Genomic DNA, 13,124 nt, shown 5'->3' with positions numbered 1-13,124 from the left:
TTTCACCGTGCCACCGCCCCACAAAAGAAAAAGACATTGCTGCGGCGCAGCAAATTGTCTTATGGTGAAAATTCAATTTTGTTACTGCTTTTGCGGAAAGTAATGGGCCACGGGACGTTTCAGTTGCCGCATTCTCTTAGTATATTATTGTTATAGCTATTATATGGACACTCCAGGCGCATTTCTGGCGTCGCCGTCGCCCTCATATTCCGTATAAAGTCCAAAGCGATAACGTCGTGACCGCGCGCAGCATGCTGCATGTGCGAGTGAAAGAGGCACGCATGGGCGAGCCGACGACGGTGGCTTAGTCTTGTGTGCGCAAGGGAAAAAAGCGGGCAGGAAGTGCGCCGCCTCCGGTCGCGCGCGATACATCAGGGAGGGAGGCAGGGGGAGGGGCTGTGATCTGTGAATCTGTGGTTGCGCAACATGTTTACTTGCCTTGTTTGACGCATTATATACAGTGACTTTTTCTAAGATCCGTAGATTTATTGGAGACATACGTATATTTAAATATTTTATTGCAAGGTTTTGTGTATACGTACAGTGAACTTTGTTTCCAGTGACACTTTTTTGCCCTTTATCATGCACGAGGGCGAGTAAGATGAAAGTGAGCCAACCCACCCTGCGCAATAATGGTTCTGTTCATTATGTGCGAGGCATATGAGAGGCGTGTGCGTGGCACAGAGTCATCTCTCATTTATAAAAGTGACACGCAGGTGTGAGGATAAAGGTTCTTTAATGCTCTCGTACACTGGGTTGAACTTGGTTTCGTGGCATAATGGACACTCCAAAACTTTAACAGGGTGGTGTCGTGAAGTTTTTGACAGCTGAATATATTTCCCCAAAAGTAATTAGTCGCCGTATGGCTGCCGTGTATGTTAAACATTGCATTTCATTGGCCTCTGTGAAACGTTGAAGAAAACGGTTCAAAGAACGTGAACGTTGCAAAGACGATGCAAGACCGGGCCTAAGCCACCGTGCAGTCACCCCAACACGATTGCAAAGGCTAATCATTAGACAACAACGGAGGATTAGCATAGATGAACTGGCAGAGCGTGCGAACATCAGCTGCAGTTTGGTTCACATCATAATTCATGAAAATCTCGGTTATCGGCTCTTGTGTGCGCAATGTATGCCCAAGATTTTGAACCACTGCCAGAAAACGGAGAGGTTCGGCGCTGCCTTGACTCATCTAATCCGGCATCACAATGAGGATGACGACTTTTTGTCTGCAATTGTGACCGGGGACGAATCATTGTGCAACTACTACAAGCCTGAACACGACGGCAAAGCTTACAGTGGGAACATCTGAACTCACCACCCCCAAGGAAAGCAAAGGCCGTCATTTCCGCCGGAAAGGTGTTGACTTTTTTTTTTTTTCGATTGTCAGCGGCCATGATTGATCGAATTTGCTAAACTTGGAGAGTCTATCAATCGTTTCCGATATTGTAAAACGTCGGATCGGCTGCGTGTCCCAATCAAGAACAAACGACGTGGAAAATTGAGCAATGGGGTCATCTTGCTCCACGACAATGCGCGTTCCCACGTCGCTGATGTGGTTAACACAAAACTGGCAAAGTTCAAGTGGGAAACGCTGCAACATCCGCCATACAGCCCAGACCTGTCGCCTTCGGACTTCCACATTTTGGAGCATTAAAAAAAAAAAAAAACTGCTCAAGGGAACCAGATTCGTGTCGGTCGATGCCGTGAAAGAGTCAGTTACAGACTTTTTGAAGCAGCAACTCAAGGAGTTTTATCAGACGGGAATCACGCGATTCGTTAGTCAGTGGGACAAATGTCTAAATGCTCATGGATACTACTTTTAAATAAAGTACGCCGTTAGTCATATATTCGCATTGGCTCACATTCATTTCACTCGCCCTCGCATATTTTGCAGAACTCCTGCTTTTTATATGTGCTCTCTGTTGCGACTATAATTTTGGTGCAATTGCTCACAATAAACGACCAATGACAGCTGCTCCTGCGCAATACATTCTAACAAAGGACAGCGTCATTGAGATTTTTCCTTGGTCGTTGCATGTGTACAAAAATTGTAAACAAGGTTCTTGAATGACAGAGAGAGAGAGAGAGAGAGAGAGAGAGAGAGAGATGCAAATGAAAGAAAGGCAGGGAGGTTAACAAAGTTTCATTAAAATATTTGTCCTCAACTTGTTCATTTCATGGACTTTACATTTTTCATATCAGCGGCACGCACTGCTTTGCTGGTTTCAAACCGATACAGTTCTAAAGTTCGTATGATATTTTCTTTACGTATTAAATAGACAGAAAACATGGAAGCATTGATATAAGTTATTTCGAGCACACTTTTTGAGACACGAGTACATTCTTTTATGAAAAAATACATATTTAACTTGTCTTGACGGCGCGTAGCGTTCAACAATTCGTTTGCAGCATCTTTGGCAATGGCAATGCAGTTATCATTAATGTATTTGATCCCTCGACAAATTCTACAAGGAGGAGGCTGAGCCGCAACGTACGTGAGCCCCCCCCCCCCCCCCCCCCCCTCCAAACAAAATTTGTGGCTACGCCACTGGCGCTTATATATATATATATATATATATATATATATATACAGGGTGTCCCAGCTAACTTGGACCAAGATTTTGAAAAAAGAACATATGCGTTCTTCAGGATAGAAATTGCGTGGATGTTAGCGTTTATCTAAACTTATAGTACCGTCTTTTTGCTCGTCTTTTTTTTTTAGTAATTAGCCGAGATGAATTAATTAACTTTTTAAATATAGCTTTAAACGTTCAGGCGTCGATAGGAAAGTTGTAGAGCTTCACAAATATTGCCCAACCCAGTTGCTTCCAACGAGATAGACTTAGCGTGGCCGTTTTTATTCGGGAGAAAGGACAGCCCGCGGAGTTTAAAAAATACCACGTGACAGCGCGCTCTGTGCGCCCGAATGCGCCGCGATTACAGCGCTCTCATGAGTGATTTGTAAAAACATCGCCAGCGCCGCGCCTTCCCTTCACTTAAGAGAAAAGGCTTCAACGTTTGCTCGGCTCTGATATTACCGGCAGCGGTTGGCGACGGTGCTCCGAAAAAGCGCTTCGTCAGCAGCCGCTCGTGCCTGTCGCCGAAGAACGCGGCGTCATCAGCCGTTTATTCCAATATAACGAGAAGAGCAATTTTTTTCCAGCGTTCAAGTCAATGCGGAATAGAAAAAATGCACACAAAACATGCATCATACATCTGGAACCTGTGCGAGAGAGAGCATTTGTTACAACGCCACTTTCAAGCTGTGCCAGTGGCTTGATGCATGTGAGCTCGACTGTCTATTATTGTCGTGCCGCGCAACCGTTTCGAAGAATTTGTTTGCAGTGCCTAAAACATGCCGTACTGAAGCGAGCAGAAGACGAACATTTAGCCTTTGGAGCGGCAGGGGGCGACAATAGGAAAGCTGCCAAGGTATACCGAAATTGGCAATGTGGGGGAAGACCTAGCGCGAACACAATTATGAGGAGTTACATGACGCTGAAAGAAACAGGTAGTTTCAAGAAGACGCGGCACAGAAAGGGGACCATCAGTGAAGAGGCTAAATGAAACATTTTGGCTTTCATGACTGCAAACCCTCATTCCAGCGTGCGCGATGTGAGTGGTGAGGTCGGCATTTCAAAGTCTTCAGTGTCAAGAGTCTTTAGGAAGGCTGAAATGCATCCGTATCACCTCCAACTGCATCAAAAACTGCAAGAAAGAGACTTTCAATGGCGGCTTGATTTCTCATAGTGACGAAATACCGGATTTTGTTGACAAAGTGCTCTAGACAGATGAGGCAAACTTCTCCAGAAATTCTCAACATCCATAATGCGCATTACTGGAGCGATACGAACCCGCATTGGGTGGCGCAGACCAGACACCAGTACCAATGGTCATTCAGTATTGGTGCGGTACCTTTGACGGAAGAATAATTGGCCCCATATTTTTTGACCCCATGCACACTGCTCAATGGTACGTGAACGACATCTTGGAAGGCCCAGTCGAATATTTTCGCTGCGATCTTCCTCTTGCGTTTTTAAAGCGAACTTGGTATCAGCACGACAGTGCACCAGCTCACAGCAGCAGCCTTTGCCCGAGCCTGGCTTGACGAAGCCTTCAAACGCCAGTGGGTCGGGCGGCATGGACCAGTGGCATGGCTTGCAAGGTCACCGGACTTCACAACTCTTGACTTCTATTTGTGGGGACATGTGAAAGACCGAGTGCACCGCATACATACAACTACGCCAGAAGCGCTAAAGGCAGATATTGCTGAGGCCTGCAGCGAGATACCGTCTTGCGTCATCAGAAAAGCTACATCGGACGTGCTGAAAAGGTGCCAGTACTGCATTATGGCAGAGGGCGACTTGTTTGAACACATTCTTTAGACAGACATCACAGCGAATTAATATATATAACCGTTATCCATGAAAAGAGCCATCTGTGTGAAACTGTTGTAAGACGTGGAAAAGGCACATGAGCGATACGAAATTACAAATTCTCTGCCGACAAGGAATGGACAGGAAGCTAAAAAGCAACCTTCCGTGTCAGTTTACAATTCTTCCTTTTGTGACAACCAGCCTAATTCACACGACGTTATCAAGCTTGTTATAATGCGTGTTTGCTTGTCGGGGTCTTGCTCCCAAATTCGAACTCATGAGCTTGTCATTTTTCCTCCGCATGCATTCTGCTAGCGTGAGAGTGCAATTATCGCCGCAGAAACGGGACCGCGCTGTATTTAAACTGCCTCCCGAACCCACTGGCGTTTATCTCGGAACCAAGCACAACGCGATGTGTCGTGGGCAGCACGAACGGCGCGAAGCGAGCGATGTTTTTTACAAAGCACGGTTGAGGGAGCGCTGTATCGTGGCGCATTCGGGCGCACAGAGCACGCTGTCACGTGGTATTTTTTAAACTCCACGGGCTTTCGTTTTTCCCGAATAAAAACGGCCACGCTAAGTCTGTCTCGTTGGAAGTGCCTGGGTTGGGCAATACTTGTGGAGCTCCACAACTTTCCTATAGACGCCTGTACGTTTCAAGCTATATTTAAGAAGTTAATTAATTTATTTCGGCTAATTACAAAAAAAGAGACGGGCAACATAATGGTACGGTAAGTTTAGATAAACGCTAACAACATCCACGCGATTTCTGTTCTGAAGAACGCATAGGTTTTTTTCAAAATCTTGGTCCAAGTTAACTGGGACACCCTGTATATATGTACTTGCTGGAAACCGTTATACATTCACCACACACCAACTGGCCCAGCAAACTACTCTACTAAACTGTATATATATATGTTATGCCGTGTGCTGATGCAGAATCAGCACACTTATGCGTTTATGCATCATATGCCGCAATGCACGAAGACACGCACTTAAGTTTCTAATATGTATACCCCTAAACAAAACTCCCCGAAGCAAATGAACACAGGTACGTTTCTTACAACAATTGCTAGAGGGAACTCTGGCGCTGCGATCGTTCCGCCACCATGGGAATGATGGGTAGTACATGGATGTGCCTGTTCTTCATGCTTGTGGATTCAGACGTTTTTGCGGCTTAGTTTATAACACTTTATCTTCAGGTCTAAATTGGAATATCTTTCTAAGCAGTTTATGCATATTTTTCATGCAGAACGCAATAAGATTCTCGCTCGATCATGCGTCCGTGGCGCGATATTTTTCATATAGGGCTTCTGTGTTAAGGGTCCCGACTTCTAATTCTGCCGTCGGACAGATTTATTATAGTTCACTTAATTATTTATAAACGAGCACTTAAAAAATATCACACTGCAAAGAAGCTGTTTGAAGCCAGAAGGACGGAGTATATAGGAAAATACTTATACTGCCCATCATTCCCATACTGGCTGAACTGCCCTGCTTACAGTTCACGTGGACACTAGCGCCACAGTTCCCTCTCGTAGTGCGTGTATGACACTCTATGACCGTGACTCCATCCAAGGTTTCTCTGACTATCGGCTGTTCCCGGTAAACTTTATTATATACGCGTACGCAGTTGGTTGCTTAGCCCCACGACCACATTGTCGTGCTCGGTATATGTGTCCGCTTGAAATCGAGAATGGGACGGATACCTGTCTGGTCGGAAACACACCTGACAACAATTAAAAACGGACATCGACCAGCGATAGTTTATGAAAGTAAGACGTTTCGGCTCCCACACGGGAAGCCTTGTTCACAGTCGAAGGGGGTCGTGGTCCGCTTACCTTTGCTTTAAAATGTGACGTAATCATGTTTTCCTAGAATCCCTGACAATCCAGAGCACCCAGCGCACGCTCAAATTGCAAGGACGGCAACTTTCCCCACGTGTACGCATGTTGCTTAGGACGCATCTTAAAGCGAGCTGTAGCGTTATCAATGTTTCGCCTTTCAGAAGAAACTACAACTTTCCCCTTTTCTCTCTTTCTTTTTCTTTTCTTTTTTTCATCCTCGCAACTGCCACAGTTATGCGCAGAACGCATATTTTCGAGTCAATATCGCAACGCCATGCTAAAAATTTCGCCACCGCGAAAACTAACCACGAAAACGATATACGCTATCAATTTCGTTACTTACCTCTCGACTTCCAAGCCCACTCCCCCTCTGGCATTGTCGATGTACTAAAGGTCTTGTTACCTATGCGTCTTATGATTGGCTGAAGATTAGGCTACGCACAACGGGTGTGCCAAAAGCAGCTGGCGCTTGAGTGACCATCACAGACACCTGTCCCCACGAGAGACGGTGCCCGCAGTGGCCACGTCGGCACCGTGGCGATCACTTCGACAGCTCTGCCTGGAACGCGGATTCCCCATGGAGGGCGAGTTAGCATCTGCCGAGCTGCTTCGTCTGAACTGCACGCGAGGCCAGAACCATGTCTGTCAACTGCTGCGACACCTGACAGCCTGCAACGAAGTCTTGTGGCACGTGGGCCTTCAGCTCAGCGAAGACCAGAGAGACGAGCTCGGAGAAGTGAGCGTCGCGATTGTGCCGAGCATTCGCCGCCAACTACCGAGCCACACCGAGCGGGCGGCGATCGCCCTCCTGTGCCGCCTGATCGCAGAGCACCGGTGCATTGTGTCTGCGGAGCTGAACTACTCAGTCGCAAACAGAGGTCCGCTGGCCGGAGTCCTGGCGTCTTCGTCGAGTCTGAGAAGGCTCAGAGTGATCAGAATCGCGAGCGACAACCTGGAAATCCACAAGCCATTCTCTGACATATTCTGCTCCTTGCCCTACACTGACGAATTTGTGTTCCACCATGTCTGCGAGCATTCCGGTGCGAGAATGACGATCCCCAATCGCCTGCTCACGCGAGACGGTGCCGCGCTGACATCGTTGGACGTGTCCGCAACGAGAATGAACCGCGCCACGGCAGGGAAGCTCATCGACGCGCTCATTGAGAACAACACGATCACTGAGCTCGTCGTCGGAGCTGGTGTCTTTACGTGCGGCCCCCGGAACCGACCGTCAGAGCAGTTTGCGCAGTATCTAACCAAGAAAGATGCGACGCTTCGTAAACTTACTCTGAGAGCGGTCTACTTCGATATCGCACTCGGGTGTCAGATCCTCGTGCAGGCCATCTCCGCAATGACGACGCTGCGAGAGTTGGCGGCGCAGTTTCACGCCGGCAGCCGAGGCTGCCCGCTTTTCACCAGAGTGATTGCCGAGAGCCGCAGTATCCGCACGTTAAGTCTGCGATTCAAGGGGTTCGGCGATGGACTGATTATTCCGTACCCACCTCAACGCGCGCACGCCGTCAACGTTCGCGCTTGGGCCTCTGCGTTGGAGGATAACAGCACTCTGGAGGAGTTGGTCCTCGACATCTCGTGGTCCACAAGCGAAGACTGCTGCGTCTTACTTCGAGCACTCGCGCGCAACTGCTCCATCCAAAAATTGACCTTGCACAGTCTTCCCCACGACGGTGGCCTGCGCGAAGTCTGTGGCACGATACGGGAGTGCGGACTCACCCACAGGGTTTGCATCGAGGACCATCGCGTTGGGCCTCGAGATCTTCCAACGCTTTCGGACTGTCGCGAAGTGACGGCCGTCATTCTCAGTTACGGATACCTTCCGCACACGACTAACTTTCTAAGCGCCTTGGATGTCCTGGCTACTTGCAACCACGTCACATCGCTTACTGTATTTCTCGACTTCTTCCACAGCGGCATTTATGGGTCGTTGTCCGCTTACATAAGAAGCGCGTCCGCGTTGAAAGCAATTGAGCTCAGTGCCCGGGTCGACCAATTTCACGCCGACTACTTTCACGCCCACTTTCCCGACGAGTCTCCCCTCGATCGTTCTATGTCTGTCTTGTGCGAAGCCTTGTCTTCGAACCTCGGCGTCACCAAGATCATGCTGGAGTCGACGGTGCAGTTGCGCGGTGACGTCTACCCGGTGCTCACCCGTGCCGCTACGAATCCCCGTCTTTACGAGCTCTCTCTGAGATGCTTCAACGAAAACTTCTGCGCGGCCTTCCTACGGTGTCTAATGCCACGGCTGGCCCAGGAGTACAACCTGCTTCGCCTGGAAATCCACGCTTGCGCACCGGCCGACGCCGAGATGTTCGCTGCCCAAGACATCGTGCTACGTAACCGCAGTCTCGTCGAACGAGCCACCAGATTCGTGTTGGGAGACCGCGACCCCTACTGCGCGCGGCCCTTCGAGCTCCTCTCGGAGCACCCGGTACTCGTCGACAACGTTCGAGCCAGGGCGTCGCTAGGAGGAGAGGTCGAAGCTGCGGCCGTGGTCAAAGGCGTCCTGCGGTGTCTGGGCCGTGCTGACGTTCACGAGTACATGCGCTTGACCGGCGTCGTCAAGACACGGGTCGAGTGCAATGTCCGGCACGACGGCGGCATGCAGTTGGACGAATTGGACTACGATTGCTGGACTCACATTCGCCGATACCTGGAGGTAGCCGACGTATTGGAAACTTGAAGGTAGTTCGTCAAGTCATTCTTTGTGTCGCACCTTCGCCGAACGATAGATTTGGAGTCTGCTCCCCAATGAGCCCAATTCGCGCATTCACAAAAAAGAGCATTCTCCACCGTCTAAAACCAAACACGAGAGCGCCTGTCGCTATAGTGTGCCGACAGAGCTGCCTAGCCCTCGGTTGGCACACTATCGTGCTTCGATTGTGTCTCGAGCGGTTGCGCTTCCTGATGCAGTGTGCCGTGCCCTCGCTAGAGTGACGCGTATAGCAAACGGTACCAATCGGCACTCGCTCCTGTGTTGCATCGTAGGCGACAAATGTGACCGGAGATGAGTTTGAGGCAAATTGTGATTTCGGGTTGTGGACTGCACGCGACGATTGTTTGTGTGAGCCATCCCGTTTCCTTTTTCAGTACCTATTATTGTGATCGTCGTTTTATTCTTCTCATTTTCCTTTTTCATGCAGCACCCCGAGTCGCAGGCTGTGCCTTGACATCGTGGGTCGTCCTTTGCCATTCCTCTTGAAACTTATTTTCAATCACCGCTTGCGATATAGAGGGAAAATTATTTGCGACCTATGGGATAAGTTCACTATGTGCGTGACTGGTGAAAGCAGATAAACACAGCTGCTTTTAATATCTTATCACTCATATTCATCTGCCGCTTCCACGGCCTCCCGACAAGGCGATATGTGCGGCTGCAACTAATGTCACATGGTGAGAGCAAACCTAGAGAAGTTTTAATAAAGGTTGTTCTTTTTTTTAACATCAATTGTTTTTATACTATATAGGCTTCCGACTGCTTGTTCCATTGGACTCCTGATTGGCTGTTCGCCCTCGGTGTCTGTTGAAAAAACGTTGAGTCGGTTTCCTAAATGTAAAATTCCGACGTTGCTGCAAGGCAATCGCACCGAAACAGACACAGCTTGGCCTGTGTACATGTGAATCTGACACATTTCCTTCGTACGAGTAGTGGTTCGCCTCATCCCGTGCAGATTCGTACCAGCGTACGTGCACATGCGATGCCTCGGCCTAATTAAGTAGGATTACCTAGCATTATTTGAAACTAGGATTGGGCATTACTTGACGACAATTGACTCTGATTTCTTGTTGACACTGCCATAAGCTAGAAGAATGAAAATATCCAAGCGGATAAGCAAACACGAAATCTTCGACAGCTGCTCATACAAAACATGGAGCGTGCGTGCAGGTGCGCAAAATATTGTACGGCATAATGGCGACTAGTGCTAATGACGTAACTAATGACGACAAAGCAGCGATGCTTCGGAAGAGTTCCTATTTATACTCGTCACAATCTTTATAATGCTTTTTTATCCCTTGCTTATAACCATGTTCAATAAAATCATCTTCAGCCTCACCAATTAACTGCATTCCGCTTGTATAACGGCTGTACGCTCGTATCAGCTGATGTGCTTTGATGCTGACCATTGCTACCGCAACAAAAGCCTTTAATGTGTTCTTTTAAATTATTCTGTGGTTGTTTGTTAGTCTCCATCTCAGTGACTCCCCTCATACAAAAGAGCGTAGTACGTCTAATTATCGGTAAATAGGAGTGAGAGAGTTGGAATGTCGAAGAGGAAAGCTTGCTGACTGCACCGTAACTGTCTACAGCGCGCGGCTGACCCCTGAACGTTGGTCAGCACTATGAAAAAGGAGGAAATTGGATAGAAAGATGATGGGAAAAGAATAGTGTGTGTGTGTGGGGGGGGTGTTTGGGAATACAAGAACTCGCGTCACATTAAGGGTGACATGATCCACTGAACCACACGGCCAGTGGGGTCGCGCAGGTCCGATGGAAGGATGTACGTCTGTGACTGGGGGATGACTTCGAATTTTCCTGCGCACCGGAAGCCTGACCGTGGACTCCGACACTTGAATCCGTTTAGCAATGACAATCGGGTTTTTAAAGCGAAGCTTGTATTGGCTCACAAGTTTCGGAGGCGTTGTGTTTGCGCGCAAAAAAAAAAAAAAAAAAAAAAAAGCCATTTGCTCCCACAGCAGAGCAAGATATGTGTCTGTAACAAGCGTAGCGTTAGCGCCTGCAGCTTGTTTAGTTCGGGGTGCGGGGGCGGAGAGAGACGTCGTCCCAGGTGAAAGATAGTGTTCAGTGATTGCCTCACCAGGCATATACTCGACTTGGAGAATCTCAAGCTGAAGGGACGACGACGAAGTGCCTTCTTCTTAGAACGCTTCTATCTGTGTTCTCTGGTTTCCGACGAAATTTTCGGAATTTCCTGGTGCCTCGGCTCCCGGTCTTGTGGCCATGGACGCGGAGCCTTCCAGAGGCCCTCCTGGCCAGAGGTCATCAAGGCCGTCCCTCACGAGGAAGAGAGGAAGCGTGCTCATTGACACTGAGGACACTGAGCTATACTCGATGTCGGATGAAGACTCATCGGATGATAGCTTCATCACTGTCCGCAGAAAGAGGGCCAAAAGGAGGACTGTCAACGCGAACCCATCAACGCAAGCGAGCACGGCGACTCTGAAGTCAAGGCCTGAACGCTGGCCTTACGCCATCGTGTTCGTACCCGAAAGCCCTCAAACAACCTCCGACTGCTAAACAGGCAAGAGCTGTCTGTTTCCTTGGAAGGGGTCGTGCCGAATGAAATTAAGGACATTCGGGTAAATGCACGCAAAAATGTCCTCGCAGTCGATGTTACCAACGGGAGTGCGCTCGAAAAACTGAAGCAAATCTCGGTGCTAGGGCGCATCAAAGTGCGTTCATATATCCCGATGGATGATGCATCCACAGCAGGTGTCATTTATGACATCGATGTCGCCATTCCCAACGCGGACTTTCCTATCCTCGTCAAACCAGCAAGTGAGGGTGTTGTCATCATGCGTGTGAGCCGCCTTGGAACATCGCGCTGCGTCAAACTGATCTTCAAAGGAGATTGCTTACCAACACACGTCAAAGTCGGTCACTTCCGACACCCTGTTCGGCCCTTCGTACAAAAGCCTCTTCAATGCCATCAGTGCTTTAGGCTTGGACATGTCAAGGGTGTCTGCCCAAACTCGATACTGTGTCCCCGTTGTGCTGAACCTCACGCGGAGGAGACGTGCCGGGCTACTGTCCTAAAGTGCGGCAATTGTAATGGTTCCCATGCTGCCTCGTCTAGGGACTGCCCTCGCGTCAAGAAAGAGGTCGCTGTTCTCAAGCAAATGGTTCGGGACAATTCGACACACAGGGAGGCTGCTGCAACGATCCGGCGTCGGCGTCACCGAACCTCCTCAAAAAAGGCAGAGCCGCGAAAGGAGAGGGCCGCTTCCATTGTAGCACCCACATTCTCCAACCAGGCCAAAAAATTGGCCAGGCTTAGCTTGGTTAAGCCAAGAATGCGTTGCATATTGTGTTGGGGCCCAGCTTTTCCTCCGGCTGTCGTGACGTCACGTCACGTGGTTGCGCTAAAGGTCAATGGTGGCTGCCCGGCCGCGCCCAAGGGCTGAATTGAGTGATTGCAATATGCAACGCATAAAACTATGGCTCATACCCCCAATGGCGGCTGCCCGGCCGCGCCCAAGGGCTGAACTGAGTGATTGCAATATGCAACGCATAAAAGCGGCTGAACAGCACAAGGAAGTCGCCTGAAAGGAATTTGTCTCAAGAAGAATGGCCTGCGCTTCCGAGCCAGCAATCTCCCACAGAACTACAGATTGTCAAGCCCGCTCGGGAGCCTACTCCAGCCGCTGATGACACGCCCAAAGCAGATCGTCATGTCCTTTCGATGCTGCGTCCCCTCATAGATGCCATTCGAGTGATTCTGTCGAACCTTGGAACTACGTCTGCTCAAGATGCACTGAAAGTACTGGACGCCTTAAGCCCAGTGCTTGAGTCCCTCGAATAGAGACATGGCCAACCATCGCCCATCGTTTCGAGAAGAAGTCAAGGCAGCGTCAATCATACAGTGGAACGCAAGAGGACTAAAATCACGCCTTTCAGACTTTCGTCAGTATATATATACTAATTTGTTCCCAATCATTGTCATATGTGAGCCTAATGTGTCAAAACCAGTCAGATTATCGGGATACGAAGCTGTTATATCCGCAACAACTGATGCATGCAGCAAAGTCATCGTTTTTATTCGTCGAGAACTGACCTATGTTCGCCAGGTGATTCCGCCTCATGATAAGAATCAATACGTTTGCCTAACAATTAAAAAGGGCAAACTCATGTTTACACTTGTAG

General features: G+C 48.9%; 1 protein-coding gene across 1 annotated transcript; it reads left to right on the top strand.

Annotated features, from left to right (window-relative positions):
- The first annotated feature begins 6,085 nt into the window (after positions 1-6,085).
- On the top strand, positions 6,086-10,290 carry LOC129388205 (uncharacterized). The gene is made up of 2 exons (XM_055078345.2): positions 6,086-8,926; positions 9,385-10,290. The coding sequence occupies exon 1, from the start codon at positions 6,804-6,806 to the stop codon at positions 8,922-8,924; it is 2,121 nt and encodes a 706-aa protein (XP_054934320.2). The 5' UTR covers positions 6,086-6,803; the 3' UTR covers positions 8,925-8,926; positions 9,385-10,290.
- The last annotated feature ends 2,834 nt before the right edge of the window (positions 10,291-13,124 follow it).

This window comes from Dermacentor andersoni, chromosome 1, assembly GCF_023375885.2.
Source record: "Dermacentor andersoni chromosome 1, qqDerAnde1_hic_scaffold, whole genome shotgun sequence".
NCBI classification, from domain to species: Eukaryota; Metazoa; Arthropoda; class Arachnida; order Ixodida; family Ixodidae; genus Dermacentor; species Dermacentor andersoni.
The sequence above is the reverse complement of the archived record's forward strand: the minus strand, read 5'-3'. Positions and strand labels throughout refer to the sequence as shown.

Coding starts and splice junctions, on each gene's coding strand:
- LOC129388205 (XM_055078345.2), top strand. CDS start 6,804: ATGGAGGGCGAGTTAGCATCTGCCGAGCTGCTTCGTCTGAACTGCACG.